The sequence below is a fragment of the Gadus macrocephalus genome, chromosome 9 (genome assembly GCF_031168955.1).
Source record: "Gadus macrocephalus chromosome 9, ASM3116895v1".
NCBI classification, from domain to species: domain Eukaryota; kingdom Metazoa; phylum Chordata; class Actinopteri; order Gadiformes; family Gadidae; genus Gadus; species Gadus macrocephalus.
In genome coordinates this window covers 22,004,575-22,026,319 of record NC_082390.1, presented here as the reverse complement: position 1 = coordinate 22,026,319, position 21,745 = coordinate 22,004,575, and the positions used below count along the sequence as shown (strand labels likewise).

Here is a 21,745-nt window from a genome sequence, read left to right as displayed (position 1 = left end):
TAAAAAAACATTGTGGGCTCTGATGAAACACAGGCAGGGTTCAGAACTATGTGGACTTAATAACAACAAGGAGATACAAACAGAAACCATTAGGCCTTTAAAACCACTGCCTGTGTCTGTATGGAACATGTCAGTACAGCTGATTCGTTTCATTACTATCAAAGTAGGGAAAACTTGAATTAAGACTCCTGTATCCACCCTTCTAAACAGGGTTCTTTAAACTTTGGGGCCATAGTTGAAACATCTGCCTGAAAAGGCTCTGCAGGAATTGTCCAAAGGCACATCAGACACTGAAGCCCTCGTGTGTTTTGCCATCCATCCGTTGGAAGCCTTTTCTCTTCATCATTATGAACTGTTTGAAGGACCCACAGACCCACGGGAGACGAGCCCAGGAGAACATCCACAGGCATAGAAGTGACTCTCCAACTGTTTCAGGAGAGGTGACAGCATCAGACCCAGGAGGGATTTTGAAAATATGATACAAGACACATTTTAAATGAGCGGCTAGTTACCTGGTCATAAATTATTTTAAGATTGGAAAAAGATTTGCCAGTTAAGAGACTTAATCTAAAGTTTAAATATAAAGAAAATATGTCAACCCTTAATGTGGACTATTGAAGTATCGAAAGTGATGTTTAATGAGAGTGAGGCTTGGAGGATCAGAGCTGGACCGCTGTGTGCTCAACACCATAGCTACGGTCACAGGAGCAGAAACATCTCTTAACCAGTAAGCAAAGGCTCAAATATAACCACGTGTTTCAGCTGTGGTCTCCAGGTGAAAACCATATCACGTTAGGATGCCTTCCCAAACCATAGAGGGCAGTCCTTCAGATGCATAGAACAAGGATACTATGAAATTACAACATTTGGAATTTTGCTTTGAGCATTTATTCAATATGGATATATAATATAGTTCCCTGAAATAAAGTTGCAAGCTGGAGGACTTTTCACCATATTTGGCATCAGCAATGATTTGACATTTGCAGCACAAAACATGCTGCAGTTAAAACTGTTGACGATGGTTGAATAATCACTTTGGTAACTTAAACCTTGATCAACATGTGGCTGTCTAGCTTACAATAGCATCCTGCTCTCCAACCAACACAATCCGTCTTTAACCATGCAATACTCGCTGTTGCAAGAATTGAGAAAGGGTCAAGTCTAGAACATCTGCTATTCCTGCATAGTGTAGCCTATAACAACCATTCACACAACTATGGGCTTTCCACAAGCTCGGGAACATAGACCTGACATGCGTCAGACTCACTGCATAATATAACACCAATACAAGAAAAAATTAAGGCAAATAAAAATGTGTTTATCTGATATCTATATGTGAAAAAAAAATAAGAATGCATGTGTTAGTAAATTAAGGTTGATTTATATATGGTAATGGATAGTTAAATGAATGAATTCCTTCAAGAAATTCTGATTCATTTGGTCCCTGAGTAACCAGCCTCTGTCCTAAGATGCAGATCCAACAATTTATAATCAGCCATTTTTAGCAAATCTGGAAGTAATAATAATAATTGCATTCCAACTCAAAAAATGCTGTGCTCATATTGCAAGTCTTGGCTTCTTTGAGAATCTGGTGTTGGCTTCAGAGTTATATTAAGTTATTTTTAATGTATATATCTAACATTAGCTCAAGGCAAGTTCCTCCTCCAGTATGTAACACATAACACTTGGTCAACACTTGTCATTACCAGCCCTTCACACTCAGCACTGGACTACGCTCTTGGTCTTTTCTCCAGAGGTCTGCATGCTGAATGACCAAGCTATACACAAGTGAACATTCCCTCAAGAGTAGCTTGCCTTTAGCTCTAGAACCACAAAAGCATACAGCCTCATATTTTCAAGTTGACAAGCAGCTCATTGTGGGGGGGCTGCACAAGTCTGTCCGTCAGATCCTCCTAACGTCTTTCTTTAAAATACCCTATTTCAGTGCAGCTTTAGAAGAAAAATTGCATGGTCCCTCCCCTCCGTTTTTCAAGTGTAGACTGATAGATTAGAGAAGAAGAGAATGTCATCTGGCCCCTAGTTTAGTGTTCATTAGTAGAGATGGGGTTCAAACATACTGCCCTGACCCGGACAGAGAGAGCCGTGGCTAGACCGAGCTGGACGCGGTCTAGGGTCCGGCACTCGCCAGCAAACACAGCTGTACGTTTTCTGAGCCTCCTCCTGTTGCAGGAAGTGGTCCCTTTATTGACATGAATGCTGCCCTGGTGCACAACAGTCCCCTGAATATTACACAGCTTACATGGAGAATCAAAACCAATAAATAAATCCTTTCTTCCCCAGGTCACACGTTTCCATGGCTACGTTCTGAGAGGTAGAAGGTTCTAAAGCGACCAGTGCATCTCTCCAAAGTCCAGGTTTGCGTCGGTCTCCAACAGGCTCATGATGACGGCCATGGCCGCCTCGTCGCTGGTGAGGCCGCCGAGGCCGGGCCCCTCCAGGTCCAGCTGAGGGGCCTCCCCTGAGGACACCAGGAGGAACAACAGGGGTAAGGGCTGGGACATCCAGGGAAACACAGACCACGATAAGCAAGGCCAATGTGAAATGATGTCCATAGATCGATAGATTAATTCTAAATATCCTTATAAAGAGTCTACTTCAAGGTCATTACATTAAAGTTTATGTCAGGAACAAACCAGGTCAAAGTGTCCTTTTATTGGAAGATAATGTTTGGCGGGTTGGTGATGTGGCTGAGGTAAAACCAAGGTTTCTTACCACCCAGCGAACCAGTTTCCAATAACAGTTACGGGACACCCCATCAATTTAGCTTATACCTCTGTTATGGACAATAATAAAATTACGTTGTTACTTTCATATCCAACAAAGTTTTTTTTAAGTATTTCAGTCTGCTGACACTGATATGTTATTTCTCAGTGCTGTGGGAATACTGTCCTTGGGATGTCAAGGAGACATCTGTATTTGACCGTTCAACACCCATAGAACCAAGACCATTTACCATTCTTTACAACGAGGGGCTTAGAACAGCCCTAGTGAAGCACCAAGACCATTTACCATTCTTTACAGGGGCTGATTTTAATTCTTGGTCGAATCGCTCTCAGAATAATAGTTTTAATAGTAGCATACAGTATATCATTTTGATGACCGTACCCATGGGGGACTCTCGCCTTGGATGGGGCGTGTCCTGTGGCTCGTCTTCAGAGCTCCCCGGTAACTCCATGTCCGTCGCCTCGCCGTTGGACCCCTGCGGGACCCCACACCATGAAGGAGAAGGATTAATAACGTGTGTGTGAGAGTGTGAGAGAGAGAGAGTGTGTGAGTGTGAGTGTGAGAGAGAGAGAGAGTGTGTGAGTGTGAGTGTGAGAGAGAGAGAGAGTGTGTGAGAGAGAGAGTGTGTGAGTGTGAGAGAGAGAGAGTGTGTGAGTGTGAGTGTGAGAGAGAGAGAGAGTGTGTGAGTGAGTGTGAGAGAGTGAGAGTGTGAGAGAGAGAGAGAGTGTGTGAGTGAGTGTGAGAGAGTGAGAGTGAGTGTGAGAGAGTGAGAGTGAGAGTGTGAGAGAGAGAGAGAGTGTGTGTGAGTGAGTGTGAGAGAGTGAGAGTGAGAGTGAGAGTGAGAGAGTGAGAGTGAGAGTGAGAGTGAGAGTGAGAGTGAGAGTGAGAGAGTGAGAGTGAGTGAGTGAGTGAGTGAGTGAGTGAGTGAGTGAGTGAGTGAGTGAGTGAGTCTTACATTAGCACGGGGCCCCTGACTGGGGCCCTGGGGGGACCGGTCCTGCAGCAGGCTGAAGGGGCTAGCCTTGCCACTGGAAGGGGAGGAGTTTATCCTGGGGCAGAGGCAGTCATGTGTATGTCGTTATGATACATTACGTATGTGCTGTTATAAGCAGTATAAACGCATTCTTCCATTAGCTGTTGATGTGCATTAAGCAAGTTCCATTAACTAAAGAATTCAATGTACAGGAAAAACCAATATAAGAAAATAATCAATGATCTTGGGTTAATTTCACCTGTTGTAATCCAGAAGTTCAATTGCGATCTGAGTTCCGATACTTCCTGCGTAGATCATGGTGCCTGGTTTACAGGACATCCCTGGGATTATCGGATGGGACTTTTGGCCACCTTGAAAAAAATAAATATACAGTATATCAGGGTTGTCGATCGAAATCAATCTGCTTAATTACATTATAACGCTGTCAACAATCTTGTTTGATAGCAATGTAAAGATTGTCTTGGATAGCCCCCAAATAAAGATATTTCCAATTAAAAGTGTTTGTACAGCCACGGTCTGTATGTTTCTGTCTTGTTGTCCCTCCGTCATCATTTGCAGGAACCAGTCAGTCATCCACATCATCATACCGCCTTCACCCTTTAGGTCCTCTGGATCCACCAATCAGCTCATCCACCTCGTCGGTTACCAGCAAAGGGAGGCCTGCCACAACACTAGAACAAGTTCTGCGAGGCTCTCGCTCGCCCTTTGACCTGCCAAATGTGAGCCTGTTTGTGTTCTCTGGAGTTTTTGGATAGGATTATCAGATCCTATATAGATCTGTCTGTCTGTCTGTCTGTCTGTCTGTCTGATGGATGTCCGTCAGTCCGTCCATCTATCTGACAGTTAAAGGACAAGGAGGGACTCATGGGGAACATGAGGAGGTCACCTGAATGACACAAGATGGTCACACTACCCAGAATCTCTGGTTCTCATCACATCATGGTGGCCTTTAATGAGCCTTTGTTTCCCACCTTCAGAAGTCTTTGAGTCACTGGACTGGTCCGCCTCTGCCCCTCTCTGACTGGACCCATCCTGCTTCGGACTGCTCAGCATCACAGGGGGCAAAGGAGTATTGAAATAGTATCAAAATGAGAATAAAATAATGATTCATGTTATTCATGAGGAAAACAAAATACACCAGGACTTACAATAAAACCGTGTTGGTCGACACGATGTATTCCACTTCTTTGGTCCAGGGATTAACAAAACTGAACCACTGACTTTGTAGAGTGACAAAGGAGCCATGTTTGGTTTTGAACTGATAGCAATTTGTTTCGATCTTTTCTTTACTCCGCAGAACTAAAGGGGAAAGAAAGGAAACAGCAATGCCAAGGTTAGAAGCTGGGAAAAGGTTTTTCCGAAACTGCGACAGAGCTTTCTATCAGGGGCCTGGTAGAAAGCTCTGAGAGTACAGCCACAGCGCCATCAGGGACGGGCCAGAACCCTGCACACACACACACACACACACACACACACACACACACACACACACACACACACACACACACACACACACACACACACACACACACACACACACACACACACACACACACACACACACACACACACACACACACACACACACACACACACAGCTTGCCTTCCCTATGGCGTTCAGATAGGTGGAGGAGGTCGTCTTGGTGGACATACTCGTAGCACGAGGTCCCGAGGAGTTCCTGCGGCAGGTAGCCCAGCACTGTGGTTGCCCTGCAGAAGAACCGTCACAACGTAAAGATAAGGCATCGATTCAGGCCCATGGGATCCTAGGACGAGCTGCCTAGCATAGGATTGTTTTCATGACAATGATTATGCTTTACATTTTTTAAATTAAAATAATTCTGTTCGAAATTACCTGAAAAATGCCCATTAATAAGAAAGGCATTGCATTTAAATGATTTCGAAAATCTCTTTACTCAAAAAGATTCACAAAGGACCCGTTTTTCCACTGTAGGAATTCAATATTTGACAGAAGAAAACCAAGAAAACATTACTTTTAATACGTGCCGACAGTCTTTCACCCACAACAACCCACCCACCCACCCACCCACACCCACCACACCCACCACACCCACCACACCCACCCACCCACACCCACCACACCCACCACACCCACCACACCCACCACACCCACCACACCCACCCACCCACACCCACCACACCCACCACACCCACCACACCCACCACACCCACCCACCCACCACACCCACCACACCCACCACACCCACCACACCCACCCACACCCACCACACCCACCACACCCACCACACCCACCACACCTTAATTCAGGAAAGCCATACATAAAGGGTATAAAAATCCCCCCAGGAGCGTTACCTTTGATCAACAAAGGTGAACTTCCCATCCATGGCGTAGCGAGTGATGAACTCGGTGGGCTTGACCTGCACCCCCCCGTTGGCCTGGGGGGCGCCGGGGGCGTGGACCCGGCCCACCGCCACCAGGCAGTTGAAGGGAGAGCCCTCCTTGTCGGTGTCCCCCTCTCCCTCCACCCCAAGGGTGCCGCTGGGCCAGCAACGCAGGTAGCCCGTGCAGTGCACAGTGCAGAACCGCTGGCTCTCTGGGGACAGAACCACCAGAGGGGAAGGGGACATCATCATCATCAGATTTTCCCACTAGGTGCAGTAGTGGCCTTGGGGTGCACCTGCTTTACGCCGTGGTCCGGCAGTCAGGATGTTCTCTTCATCATCATTCTCCTGGCCTGCTGGACATCCATATCCAGCAGCCTGTCTAACCCAGTCCAAATCCTTCTTGGCGTTATCAAATATAACCTCTTACTGTAGATCGCTAATTGTCCAGTCTACATACATGACTGGCATATTTAAGATGTTGTAGGTAGCAAAAGTCAAGTATTGGGTGACGCAGGCCCATGTGAGCTGTAGTTCAGTGAGAGCACCGCCATTTAAACTAACGTGTTCAGAACCAGAGAGGGACACACATTGTATTCATGTGACAGGCACAGACCGGAAGGCCAGTGGATTGGGTAGACCTGCGACCAATCAGAGCAACACACACACAAAACACTAGGGATGGGTAAAAATATTGATTCAACAATGCACTGTAATTTATTTGTTCTCGATTCAATTTGGATTCAGATATATTTTTTAATCGATTATTTCCATTAAAAAAATAAATAAAAATGAAGCATACTCAGTCATTGTAATCTAGAAGCGAGTATGCCTAAATGAATATTCCCTTTTACATTTGTCCATGTTATGATTATTTATTTTAGGCTGCAAGTTTAGCTCAGGAACAATACTATACAATGGTGTATTCCCTTTTTGCTAGTTAAAGCACAATGAAATGGTTAATTCTAAATAATACTTAGGTATTTTTGTCATCTGCACACATTATTGAATCCATATCAAAGCAATTGGATCAATATCAAATCGAAATCGAATCGAATCAAGACCTAAAGAATCGAATAGAAATGAATTGTGAGGTACCTGGCATTACCCAGCCCTATAAAACACGTAGCGCTGAGCTGTGTTGGTACCAAACAAAACAACCCTCTCTTATCGTCTAACATTTTAAGTGCCCTTGTTTGATCTTGTTTGAGAGAAAGTATACCATTCAGCTCATTTAACACTTCACAATCAGAACATTCCAGATCAGTGGCAGCCATCTTGGTCATCTTCAGTAGTCATCGTATAAAACCCGCCCCATATGAGATAAATGCCCGTTATTGGCATTGTTATTATCAACACACTTGATAATAATAACACTTACTAATTATCATATCAGCGGCATAAAATAACTGCTGCAGTGGCTGCCTGGACCAACTATAAGCTCAGTATATTTAACGACATATTTTGGATCTTTTATGTCCTGTATTTAAAGAGTTCCTTTGGATTCATGGCAACAAGTGAAATACTATTAATCACTTGGGCATGTGTTACCTCACACATTGATGAGCAGATTAAAACAATGTACATGGAGGTGAATATCAGACCGTCCTCAACAAAGTTCTCCGGACGACGAGTCCTCCCACCTTTCCTTTTGGACGGGCCCGGCTGGAACTCGTTCTCCTCCACCTTCACGGAGACCTTGTTGTACTTCATGCGACAGAAGAAGGAGCGGCGGGCTCCGGAGCCCAGCCTGGTTGCGCCGGCTGGGAGGTCAGCCGGCACCTGCAGCCCGGCTGGAGAGAAACAACAAACACCTGGGTCAGGACTGGAGAGCCTTGAGCCAGAGCCTGGAGGTCCATCGCGGACAACCCGTTACCCCACAGTCCGCAGAACTAACACCCAAACAACTTACTTTTAGCGTCTATGAGGCGCTCGCGAGGGTACTCCGAGGCGGAGAGCTGCTCCTTCACCTTCCCCATGTCTTTAGGATGAACGTAGTCAAACAGACTCTGGCCAATCAACTCCGCCTGGAGGGGGCAACAACAACGCTTTAGCCCCTCCCATCTTTTTAGGATCATAGCCCCGAGATGCGTGAAGATATCGAGAATACAACGTGATGGTATTATAGCTGGTTCAGTAAGGAACACACTTAGGCGCAGGTGTTACCCGACTATAGTTGAGGATCTTGGTGGTGGATTCGGAGACGAAGACTATCTTTCCACGGTCACAGCCTACCACAAACAGAAAGCCATCGGCAGCCTGCAGAGGAAAGGCACCAAAGAAGAGCAAGAACGTTAAAACAAAAGCAGAAGACGGCTCCCCGGTATGTCCTCCCTTTAGAATGGAGGGGCAACAAAAGAGGCACATAAATACGTAGTGAAAAGCTCATCTTTAAAACTGAAATAATACTAATAGTAAAATGTGTGTGTGAAAGCCATCTTCTACCTTGAGCACAAGCTGTTTGAATTCCTCATCAGGGAGGAATGAAGGCTTATAGGTAGTTTCAGAAAACGAAGAAGAGGAACCTGCAGGAACCAGAGATGAAGGGGATTGTAGTTAGCAAGTAGCCTGCACTCATCTAGACCGATGAGGTTCTCATGAGAAGATACAAGCATGGGCCGAATGTGTAGAGTGAACATCAGCAGCCTCAATTAACAGTGTGACTTTCCATAAAACCAATGATAGACAAACCCCTCTTTTCTAGTTTGTCCTATCATGGTCTTATTCGGCGTCCCCTTATTGAAAACAGTTTTCCAATTCATCTGGACTATTAAGGCGAGAAGCTTGCATCTAAGATGTGTTACCGCTATATTCAAATGAAGAAGAGCAAATGTGGATTGCAAATTTATTTTGCAATTTGGAAACATTATATTCAGGCACAGTGAGAGAATTCTAAATATAATGGAACATAATACAGTAAGGCTCTCAGGCATTCTGTGTTGCTTTCCTTTGTTAATACCGCAGTGCGTGCGTAAAAAAAGACCCAGCGCTCAAGAAAAGGAACTGCTATCAAAAAGGCTGTGTTCTTCATATTGAAGGGGACGTATACTATAGCCTGCTTTCGCCTCGAATCTATGCCTCTGGCTTCCGTGGAAATGCAACTGCTCCAAAAAGGAGGTCATAGCAGGCCATCAATTGTGCAAAGGCAAATAATGGTGCAGTCAGAATTACCCATGGATCGTTGTTACTTAAAAAGCGGCAGGGAAGCGCACGCATAGCTGAACTAGACTCATGTTATATAGCATTAGGCTCCGTGCCCAGCTGAACTAGACTCATTATATAGCATTAGGCTCCATGCACAGCTGAACTAGACTCATTATATAGCATCAGGCTCCATGCACAGCTGAACTAGACTCGTGTTATAGCATTAGGCTCCGTGCCAAGCTGAACTAGACTCATGTTATAGCATTAGGCGCCATGCCAGGCTCCTGCACCTTGGATGAAGGACTTTCTGTGAACTAACTGAAGAGAGTGTGATGTTTGTGGATACCTTTGAGAGACTTGAGATGCTGCACGGCCATTCGAAGAACAGTGAGTTTATCCAGCCGGCGAGACATGGGATGACAGGAGGGGATCATGGCTGACAGCTCGTCAATCAGATTGTTCATCTTGTCTCTCCTGCGCTTTTCGATCTGGCTGTGGGGCTCCCTGCAGACACGGAAAGAAGAAAAGATTCAGCCGAGCAGTAGTGAAGGAACTGTGGGCTGATGGAAATGGTTCGGTTGGATGAATAAGAGCAGGGAGAAGGCAGGGTTTGATGCAACACCAGTGGGTTTTTTATTTCCTTATTCTTCAAGTTGATTTTGATACTTTATTTTGCATTATTTATTTTTATAAAATATTATTATTATATGCATATTTCATTCATGTTTGTGTGGTTAACTGTGAAGACGCACACAGGATGCCTGAGCGTGCCGGCAGAGAGTGCAAAGGATGAGCCAAAGGGTGCGCAAACATTTTATAGTCTTCCGCCCCTCCCCCAAAAAACGGGGTTGGCTTAGCTCAGGAGGTAGAGCAGTTGTCTTGTAATCAAAAGGTTGGTAGTTTGATCCCCAGCTCCTCCTAGCTGAGTGTTGATGTGTCCCTGAGCAAGACACTTAACCCTTACTGCTCCTGACGAGCTGGCTGTTGCCTTGCATGGTTGACTCTGCCGTCGGTGTCACAATGTGTGTCTTAACTGATGTAAGTCGCTGCGGATAAAAGCGTCTGCTAAATGCCCTAATTGTAATTGTAAATGGGTGGGCGTGGTCAGGTGGCAAAAGTATCCTCCTGTTTCAGACTGGCAGGTTCAACACATTCATTCCCGAAATGAATTGAAAGAATGAAAAAGGAAATTAAATGGAAGGAGTCTTTTCAAGTGGGAACTACTGAAACCTACAGATTGCTTTTCAAAACTAGATGTTTGGAATGAGGCAGCTGTAGCACACACACCTGAAGCACTGTATCTTCACCTTCTGGTCCTCTCCGTCGAACCTGCACACAAACATCATTCATGTTGTAAGAGTGACGCCGCGGTCACACTACATGCGTCCGTGAACGGATGGCCGAGGGAGTCTCTGAAGTATAGGGGACTAGACTTTGTAGATGAAGCCTGCTTCCAATCAAATCGCTTCCCATTAACAAAGCCGATGTGTGTATATATTATACAGAAGATGACACAAACAACAGGTGACTAAAAACAATCCTATCGATTCCACATTCTTTAAAAAAACATAACAGCCGGATATTTCCTGCTTCTTCCTGGATCCAGTAAAACCAGGATCCAGTAAAATGGATCCAGTAGTCACATGGAGTGTATTTGCATAACCGCAATCTGATTGACAGACGGATCCGTCGCTGCCTGAAAAGTTCTCAACTTTTTGACACAGGCAACGGAGCCGACAGAATGGACAGACCAACAATCCATTTTGAGAGCGTCCCATGCAAAGTCAATGAGATCCGTTGACGGCAGAGGTAGTGTGAATTGGTGATCGACCGATATTATCGGCCGATATTTGTGTTTTTACGTGTATCATTATCGGCCGATTAATATTATATACTTTCTTCGGCATGATTTACAGACAGTTCAATAAATGTAAAAAAATAAATAAATGGAGACATTGAAACATTTGTTATCATCAGTGTAATTTTTGTGATGTTAATTGAGGGAGGCTTAGCCTGGATATCCAGACCCACATCTAGAAAACTCTAGGGTATGGCAACGAGTAATGAAAATAGCCCAACTCGAGGGGCCAAGCATGCATTTGAAAATATCAGAAGAATACAAGAGGTGACGTATCCAGACCAATAGATAAGACTCTTGCCGTATCCGGTCGGTAAAACATCAACGCTTTTGGCCCACCTATATTGATACATCGATGTGATTGATTAATGTTCTGGGCCAGGGGTGGCCCAGAATATACACGAGTATATTGCTCGTTCCCCGAGTGACTCGCTGAGCAAAGTCAAATTGTGCTCTCGCGAGAACTCTGGATTTCCAGGGTATTATCGGCTCCAAAAATCGGCTCAAGAAAATCGGTATCGGCGTATCGGTTATCGGCTAAGGCTGATGAAAAAATATCGGTATCGGTCCTAAAAAATCCATATCGGTCAATCCCTAGTGTGAATGCGCCCTGAGTGTCTAGAGTCAGACTCATCTACCAATACTTTTCTGAACATCACAGCAGTACACACTAGATCTGATCTGGTCGGCCCTGAAAGCCACTTTACCCTTCTTCTTCTTCTTCTTCATCTTCTTCTTCTTCATCCTCCATATCCGCATCAGGAATAGAGGCTGATTTGGAGTCCCTGCGATACAAGTACGGTGACTCCATTTTGATAAACTGACACATCCTTGTGCAGACAAATACCACAGATATTATTACAACCTGAAATAACCATGCAGGTGATGGCTGTGGAAACCGATCCATGTTACTCACTGGTTGTCTGTGCTGCCCTTCCGCTTCCTTGGCGTCTCCATGCCAGCAGCAAGACTGGGGGTCATTGAACTGGGCAGAGAGACAGAGTGGAGATGGCTCTCAACCACATGCTCACAAACACACACAATCATAGGACGAAAAATACACTTGTAGCCCAGCGAAACTCCTCTTTTAAAGAATCACTGGAACATTTTATAAATCAACGTTTAACATGCAAAATGAATTATATTGACAATCTCTGTATGTTATACACTGGACTGCCATCCACCAAACCAGTTTTAATGGTGACTTTATTAACCGCATGAAACCAAACCATATAAAATCATTGAATCCGTCTCTCACCTCAATCTAAACGGTGACCATTATTGGAGTTAGAAATTGATCTATATAGGCCGTCTCTCTTGAGAGCAAATATTTTGCATTTCACCCAGTGACCCAAATAGCCATCATGGGATCAGCAACAACCTGATTTCTAATCCTATTTCCCCCTAAAGATCTATGAGGAGTTTCTATTACAGGAGTTGGGCCTAAGGAATTACATGATTAGGTCACCCACACAGCACGCAAACCCCCACAATCCACCTCTCTGCTTGATAACATCTTCTGGTCCACATGTTGCACTCATAATACCAGTTCTTACATGACCAATTGCTCCAGTGCATTACACCTCATTCTAAGGTTTTATACAATATATTATATTCAGTAATGGTGTGCGTTCATGTTAACCACTTGTGCACGTTCAATAAGACATGCATACACTGTTGAATACGGGATAGAAGGCAATGACAAAGTAATAACATGTTCAAACATAAGGTATCAAGCGGGCTGTGTCCCTGGTAGGGACACTTAACCCTTCTTCAACTCAACACAGACCACAATCTCTACCCAGACTAAACTAACCTCCCTAGGTCAAAATTAATAGATTAATTTACAAGTAGTGGATTAACAGCATCAATGCTCAACACGCTGAATCCTCTGACCCACAATGAACGGGCAAATCAACCATTATGCATTATGAGCCTTACCACTAGAACGGCTTATCGTTTCCATACTCATAGTTCAAATATATCAAGCACTAGTGATAGTGGCATCCTGAGCACTGTCTACTATTAAAGATCCCATGGCATGAAAATTTCACTTTCTGAGGTTTTCAAAATTAATAGGAGTTCGCCTAGCCTGCCTATGCTCCCCCAGTAGCTACATTTCATTTCATTTTATTTAACCAGGAGAAAAAACTATCGAGTTTAAAAATCTCTTTTTCAAAGGTGACCTGGCCCAGACAGGCAGCAGCACAATGAACCACAGTTACAGACAAACATACAGGGACAAAAATTAAAATAGCACTAAAATAAATCAAATCAATTCACACTGCAGCAATCTTAAAAGACCCATTTCTGTAACCGGGAAACGAAAACCTATTTAAAACACTGACATCTTAGAGAGTCTAGCTCAATTTCCTTCATTTTCAACTTAAAAGCATTTAACAAAATTAAGGTCTTTCTGTAGCGTATTCCACACAGTGGGGGCAGAGTATACAAAGCCTTTTTACCCTGTTCTGTCCGCACGTTGGGGACAGAAAGCAACACCAAGTCCTGTGAACGTAAAAAGTGTGGACCAGCATTTTTTTGCATAAGGGAGCATATATAGCTAGGTAGCACAGCACACCAAGTATCGCCTTATAAATAAATATGCAGTAGTGACTGAGCCTACGAGTGGACAAAGCAGGCCATCCTACCTGAGAGTACAACTGGCAGTGGTGAGTCCGAGCCTTACAGTTTGGAATGAATCTCAGGGATGAAAGGTACGCCGAATCAATCATATTAAGACACTGAACAGAGGTATGCATATACAACAAATCACCATAGTCCAAGACAGATAAAAAAGTAGCAGCCACAAGTCGCTTTTTTACATTGAAAGACAAATCCATCTTAATTCGAAAATAAAAACCCAACTATAGCCTCAGCTTTTAAACCAAATAGAGCACATGGGGCTTAAAGGTGAGGGAGTCTTCAATTAGAAAACCCAGGTATCTATAACCACCTGTATTACACTAGCCTCCAGAGTGACCACAGAGGGGACATTTTGTGGTCTAGCTCTAGAACTAGTAAACAACATGAATTTGGTCTTATCTGCATTAAGAACAAGTTTCCGCTGAAGGGTATTTTGGACAACAATAAAAGCATTCCGCAAGTACATTAGCTTGTTTAAGAGTTGGTGCAAAGCAATAAATAACCGTGTCATCAGCATAAAAATGGAAATTAGCATCAACACGTTTTATCAATATCTGTGTTTCCCCCAATACTGTGTTGTTAAGGCGGCCGCCTTAACAACAATAGGGCCCCGCCTTGACTACCAATGTATATTAAAAAAAAAGAATAATATATATATTTTTTTTTTTTCTTTTTATTATTATGCATTAAAGGACAATTCCGGTATTTTGAACATTGAGCACATTTTTGAAAACGAACGTTTAGGGTTGCTGGGTTGACAGGTTTGTGTTTGCACACAGACAACCATTGTGAAGCAGGCAGAAGCGATTCAAAATGAGCCAAATACCCGAGAAAGGACTAATAGTTCAAATTTCGGTGTCACCCACTCTATTTCATCCTAAACAAACCAGAAAGGGGGCTCAATGATCAAAATACCGGAATTGTCCTTCAACAAAGTAGAAAACTCTCATAGGGAGGGAAAACATACTTCCATCAGGTGTAAAAAATAAAGATCAATAATGCATCAGTAATACTGTTACAACAATGGTCATGCTTTAAGGCTTTTTGAATGGAATGGAAACGGACACCCCCCCGCTCCTTGACCACCTTGACTAAGACATTTTCTGGGGGAAACCATTTACATAAATAATATTTATGTAAATGGTGAATAAAAGTGGGCCTAAAACCGAACCCTGTGGTACACCCTTGAAGATTGATAAATTATTTGAGTAGAGACCGTCATGTTTAATGCACTAGGTCCTATCACTGAGGTAGTTCTGGAACCAAGAGACTGCTTGCTCTGAAAGTCCTGAGTTTAGGAGCCTGCTTTTTAGAACATCATGATCTACTGTGTCGAAAGCTTTGGACAAAACAATAAACAGTGATGCACAGTGTTGTTTCTTATCATGTGCAACAGATATGTCATTAATCACCTTCAGTGCAGCTGTGGTAGTGTTATGTTTTTTTCTAAAACCTGATTGAAATTCAGACATGATGGCATTGGACTGAAGAAAATCTTTGAGTTGATCACTCACCAGAGATTCTAGAATTGTTGCCAGTACTGACAGATTGGATAATGGCCTGTAGTTGTTTCGTTTGGATGGGTCACCTCCTTTTAATAAAGGGAGAACAAATGCAGATTTCCATATGCCAGGAATTTCATTATTTATCCACGCGAGGTTAAAAAGATAAGTAAGAGGTCCTGCTATAAAACCAGCTGTAAAAAGTATGTCTCAACAAGATCAGGTCCTGGAGGTTTTCCAGGATTTAAAGCTTTTAGGGCTTTATGAACTTCCTGTTTAGTGAATGGCGTAAAATTAAAAAGGCCTGCAGAAACTGGAACATCAGTACAGGGCTTCACAGTTGCAGAGCAAGTGGTATCAAACAGAGAGCCAGACAAAATAAAATGCTCATTAAAACATTTCAATATCTCCATTTTGTCACTAACAGCAACAGAATCCATCATAATAAAAGCTGGTAAAACATGAGAATCTTTGCTCACAGAAAGGGAATTTATGGCTTCCAAAAATGTCCTTGGGTCATTTAGGTTTTCGGTAGTGACAGACAGATAGTAATCAGATTTAGCTTGCTTAATAAAAGAGGAGCATCTATTTCTAAGTTTTATAAAATCAAGCCAGTCGGAGGAAACTCCAGTTTTCCTTGCCTTAGCTCAAGCCGAGTTACGTTGCTGAATAATGTCTGCTAACTCTGGGGAAAACCAGGGATTATCACAACCCTTTACTTTAAATCTCTTGAATGGGACATGTCTATTTATGATTTAGGTAAAACCATCATTAAAAATGTCGAGGCTGACTATACATCAGGGATTAACTCAATTGTACTTCAATTAAAATTTAACAAATCATGAAGAAAACCTTGCTTATTAAATTGTTTGAGATTCCTCTTACAAATGACACGTGGCTTCGATTTAGGGATCTTAGTATTCCTGAAAGAAGCAACAACACAATCTTCACTTAAGTCATTGCAAAAAACACCAACAGCAGAGAATTTATGGGGAACATTTATCAAGTCAATTAAAGTTGACTTTTCAGGGCATTTGATCTTACTCAATTAATTGATAGAGTAAGATGCTGGCTAAGCCAGTCCCAGTTAAGATCACCAGCTAAAATAATTTCAGCGTAGTCCAATCTGGATAGAAGATGCACAAGAGACGGCAACGCAACATTTAAGGCAGATGGAGGCCTATAACATCCGACAACAGTTATACAGAGGCCCTTAACCCAGTGTTTCCCCCAGCACTGTGTTGTTAAGGTGGCCGCCTTAACAACAATAGGGCCCCGCCTTGACTACCAATGTATATAAAAATTAGAGCTGTCAGTTAAACGCGTTATTAATGGCGTTAACGCAAACAAATTTTAACGGCGTTAAAAAATGTATCGTGCGATTAACGCAATTATTTTATTTAAAAAAAAATATATATATTTTTATTTATTTTTTTCTTTGGCTCAAAACAAAGAAGCAGTAGCCTGACTGCTATGTTCAAATGACATTTGTTCAAAGCAGTCGTTTAATTGCACTGTAGGCTCTTTTTTTGTATCGTCCTGTTTTGATCAGTATATGCCAATGTTGTTATCAATAAAAAATCATTTGCACAAGGCAAGCCGATGCACTTCACCATGTTGATAAGAGAATTAAAAGAATTAAGAATTATGGGACAAAAAAATCAAGGGATATTTAGCATAGAAAAAGAATTTGCGATTAATCGCGATTAATCGTGAGTTAACTATGACATTAATGCGATTAATCACGATTAAATATTTTAATCGCTTGACTGCTCTAATAAAAATATATATATATGCGTATATATATATATATATATAATTATACATATATATATATATAATTATTTTTATTTTATTTTTTTAATTATTATGCATTAACAAAGTGGAAAACTCTCGTAGGGAAAGAAAACATACTTCCATCAGGTGTAAAAAATAAAGATCAATAATGCATCGGTAATACAGCGGTAATAAAGTAACATTTACTGGGGGAAACACTGCTTAACCAATTCCACATTCAGTGCCAGAAATTCCACTTGCTTTCTAATTGATTCAGATGCAATTACCTTAACATGAAATTTCGACTTTACATAAATAGCAAAACGTCCACTTTTCTTTGGTCCGACAGCACGATACACATTGTAGCCATCAATACAAATATTATTATCAGCATTGATTTTTTCAGCCAAGTTTCAGATGTTACAACAATGTCGGCATCTGTTGATTTAACCCCATATTATGATTTGCTTTATTTCAGGACGAATATTAAAAAGATAAAAATGTGTTAGCAAAAACAGACAACACCGACATGGACTGGCATGCTGCCGTCTTGCATTCTGCTCCGCCTTTGAAAAAACGAGTTTCAGACTTGCCGTTTTGGAATTTTCCCTGTATGTCGTCATAAGGGGAGATGCCACCTCCCCTTTTTCTGCCTTGCCAGCCCAGAGATGTTGGCCCGCCAATGAGATACGACCGTGCGAGCGCCGTGTGCGCGCGCGCGTGCGTGCGTGTGTGTTTACACACACTGTAACGCAAGTGTTGTACACTTCTTTGTTATTTGCATAACCGTTCTCCTGTTGCTGTTATGGCGCATAACACGTCGGACTCTCGTCTCTGGTATTTCCACAACGATACACGTAGCGGGGGTTATTTCAGCCATGGTTGAGAAGGAATTGGGGGAAAGGAACTTTGGCTTTGACTCCCTGAAGTACATGAACCACGACATGGAGGAGAAAAGGTTTTTTGCCCGCGAATGTCTCCCGCTTGAGTCCTGCATCCCGCTGCCGAGGGATCACCGCCTCGGCGCTGCCTGTTGCAGGAGGCGGTGGTGCCTAAGCGCTGCCCGCTGTTGAGGCGGTGGTCCCTCAGCAGCGAGGCTCCGGCGGAAGACAATCGCGGTCAATAATCATGGGAAACAATCCCTTTTTCCTCCATGTCTATGTATAATATGATATTATTTAGATATAGAGCTCCAGGACTTACGACGGAGCACCTGGAGTGTTCTAGAATATTTACAGAACACGGCCAAAGGCTATGTGCGCCTCGCCATTGTGATACATCCACTGTAAACAGAGCGCATGGTACCGTGGCCGCATGCTGCTCAGGGCCACACCCCCACCCTCCTCCTTGACCCGCTTCTCACCTCCTCATTTGCATCAAAGCTACAGACACCGAAACGGCACGTTTGGGGAAAGCTCAATGTGAGACAGGTTAATAGTGGCTGTAATTCTGCACCACGGCTGAATTTCGGAAATGTCTTCAAATACTGTGTTTGAGGCCCACTAATATCTATATTAAAGCGTCCATATATTAAAGCGTCCATAAAGTAGCATGCCATGGGACTTTTAATTATTAAACATATCTGCTCTAAATTATGCCTTTCATTTTAAGGCATGTCAACAAAGTCAGTGTCACCGTTTTGCATGTTGCAAGAATAGAGGGAAAGATCTACCAAACAACTAGAACGGCCATTCCCAACTTGACCTACATTTTACATAAGTCACACATAATATAACCAGAAACTGACATGAATGAAATAACGCTGATTTCTTTAACCAAGATACAATAAAATCTAACTAATCCATTATGAGCTGAGTATGAGTTGATAATGTGAATGACCATTATCCTCAAACGATTACGCCTATTGGTGACCATTAAGCAATCATTTAACTAGATCAGCTCTAGAGAATAGTAAGTTTTTGAAAGCAAGCAAATGAGACCATTCTCTCTATAACTCGTTCAACATTGGTTAAGCCATCAAGCGTTCATCATGAAAAACATGTGGATTATAAAGTAGACTTTACTGGTATATAAACAGCAGATACCCTGTAATGGTATATAAAAAACAGCACCCTGTACTGTCTGGTATATAAACCACAGACTATACTGGTATATAGTGGATCATATTATAGACTGTATATAAACAGCAGACTCTACTGGTATATTCCACAGACTGTGGAATATAGTGAATCATAATGCAGACTGTATAAGAAGACTGTACTCAGTGTTTCCCACACATAGACAAGACTATGGCGCTCCGCCATAGTCAAATTTCAGCCACCATAGATTCAATATCCAAAACAAGATAATGCACAGCTCAGCACTGTGTTTTTGTCATTTTGGTTTTCATGTTTTCTTAAATGCTTTCTGAAAACTCCTCAACCCCATTTAGTATGACCCGTTACATTGTGTCATCGACATTCATATCAGTACCACCTGTTTGTAAGTAATATGTAAGTAATTGAAAATTCACCAGATTGATGCATTTAAATTAAATCTATTCAACTGGTACTGGTATATAAATAGCAGACTTTACTGGTATACATACAGTAGTCTTTACTGGTAGATAAACAGTACACTCTACTGGTATATAAATAGCAGACTTCATTGGTATATAAACAGCAGCCTGTACTGGTATATAGTGGATCATAAAGCATACTTTACTGGTATATAGTGGATCATAAAGTAGACTGTACTGGTATACAGTAGATGTAATGGTATATAGTGGATCATAAAGCAGACTCTACTGATGTTTAATATCAAGTTATACCAAGGTCGTCGACCCCTTTTCATTTCAGAATCACGGTGCATCATTGAAAGTCAAACCATGAGATCATGTTTTACAAACTGATGTTATGACTTAAGTTTCCGGACAGAACGCGTTACATGACAGCGGGCCTGGAGCTGTAACGCGTAACGCTAGGTATGCTAAGCTAACGAGCTGAACTTAAGACCATTACCGTCCGTTCCTCTCCTGTAGGATCACACCGTGGTCAGGGTCCACCTTATAAAGACCCGGTCCAGGGGCTGGTATTCCTGGTAGTCCTGGTGCAGCTCGACCAAGGCAGTGTGTCTCAGACCCCCAGCTCCAGGCTCTGCTCCACTGATCTACTGACCTACTTCCACAGCCAGTGTTGCCAGATCGGATTGGCCATTTCTAGCCCAACTATAGACTAAACAGCGCCCAATCAACCAACAACCCACCCGATAGAACCGATTAATCATATACTTCTGCAATGGCAACTACACGAATACACACCTAAACGCAACCTAATTATTAACTATGTCGTTATGTGGTATACAAGAAGGAACCTCACATCTATCTCTCAGACACATAAACCTAACACGGTCTATAAAGAACACACTGCCAGTCAATAATATTACATTAATACACAACACACAAAATAGACATGTAAAATACCAATGGTGAGCACAATAAACACCTGAATGCGAACGAATGGACGTAATAACTTGTAAGTTAAACACAGACAGACGCGCGCGCGATTGGGCGACTGCCCAATCTGGCAACACTATCCACAACACATCCCCTGCAGACATTCCTGCCTCTTTAAAGGGCAAATACATTCAAGTAACCATAGAAAAAATTATGAGAGATGAGTGTTCACACAGCAGAAATAGTAACAGAAGTGAAGTATGAATGAACCGGATAAAGGTTACCTGCTCGGTCGCAGTTCGCTCGGTCACCGCAGCCCGCCGCTGAGGATTCCTCTGTAACGAACGAACCCGTTGACCTACAATGTCACTTCCCGGTGAAATCAATAGATGGCGCCGTTTCCAAGTGTGTCACTACCATGTGGAACCAGTAGATGGTGCCGTTACCCAGTGTGTGACTTCCTGGCGGACCAAGTAGAATGCGCCGTTTCCCAATGAGTCGCCTCCTTGTTTCTCCAGCACAGCAGCTTTCGACGCTTGACCTTTGACTCTGCATATTGTTTGCTTTCATCAGAACCAAGCGATACATGTGTCTGTTTGAATAAGTAGCTGTCCTTTACACAAAATGTCTGCTTTTATGTTATATTATTGTTTGATATTTATTATTGTAAATGTGTTATTTCCCCAATATAACGGTCAGAGCACAAATATGGCCTTATGGTGTTTTAAAAGAACCATCGGTTTTGGCTTGTTTAAAAAAGTATGTGTCAGTAGGCCTGCAATATTTTTAGGATTCTAACACTAACATTGGCTTCTTCGCGGAAGGGGATGGCATTAGAAACGGGAAGAGTGTTGGTTAGGAGCTGAAACTCTCAACACTTATTCTGAAACTCATTCTGACGATAGCCAACTCTCAGAATTAAAGAGCTCCATAATCAAACATCAATCTTTACATTTTCTAAAACTCAATTATCAGAATTCTCTTAAACACTGCATATTTGATGACCCTGTAAAGCAGCCTGGAGGTTTTCAGCCAGGAAAGCTATACCCCTCAGTGAAATCAGCTCGGGATGCTAACCCCCTCAGTGAAATCAGCTCAGGATGCTAACCCCCTCAGTGAAATCAGTGAGGGATGCTAATCCCCTCAGTGAAATCAGTGAGGGATGCTAACCCCCTCAGTGAAATCAGTGAGGGATGCTAACCCCCACAACGACGACATGGCTGCACGTTGACATATTTCAGTTATTAAAAGGCATCATCCCCCCCTATCAGTATGGAACATATCTACCTCTGGGATGGGCCAGTGTTAACGACTAGCGAATGG

At 42.7% G+C, this 21,745-nt stretch overlaps 1 protein-coding gene across 3 annotated transcripts; it reads right to left on the bottom strand.

Annotated features, from left to right (window-relative positions):
• Positions 1 to 865: 865 nt before the first annotated feature.
• Positions 866 to 20,831, bottom strand: bmal2 (basic helix-loop-helix ARNT like 2). Of its 3 annotated transcripts, none has more exons than XM_060061462.1 (18): positions 20,707 to 20,820; positions 19,989 to 20,201; positions 12,021 to 12,089; positions 11,812 to 11,889; positions 10,534 to 10,575; positions 9,593 to 9,750; positions 8,548 to 8,627; positions 8,269 to 8,361; positions 8,015 to 8,129; positions 7,746 to 7,895; positions 6,074 to 6,314; positions 5,343 to 5,449; positions 4,888 to 5,038; positions 4,711 to 4,781; positions 3,978 to 4,089; positions 3,701 to 3,794; positions 3,127 to 3,220; positions 866 to 2,479 (listed from the first exon to the last, which is right to left on the bottom strand). In XM_060061462.1, the coding sequence occupies exons 3-18, from the start codon at positions 12,083 to 12,085 to the stop codon at positions 2,343 to 2,345; spliced, it is 1,788 nt and encodes a 595-aa protein (XP_059917445.1). In that variant the 5' UTR covers positions 12,086 to 12,089; positions 19,989 to 20,201; positions 20,707 to 20,820; the 3' UTR covers positions 866 to 2,342. The 3 variants fall into 3 exon arrangements, with proteins under 3 accessions (XP_059917445.1, XP_059917447.1, XP_059917446.1); XM_060061464.1 differs by having other exon boundaries at positions 10,534 to 10,576; positions 11,816 to 11,889; XM_060061463.1 differs by lacking the exon at positions 19,989 to 20,201 and having other exon boundaries at positions 20,707 to 20,831.
• Positions 20,832 to 21,745: the final 914 nt, after the last annotated feature.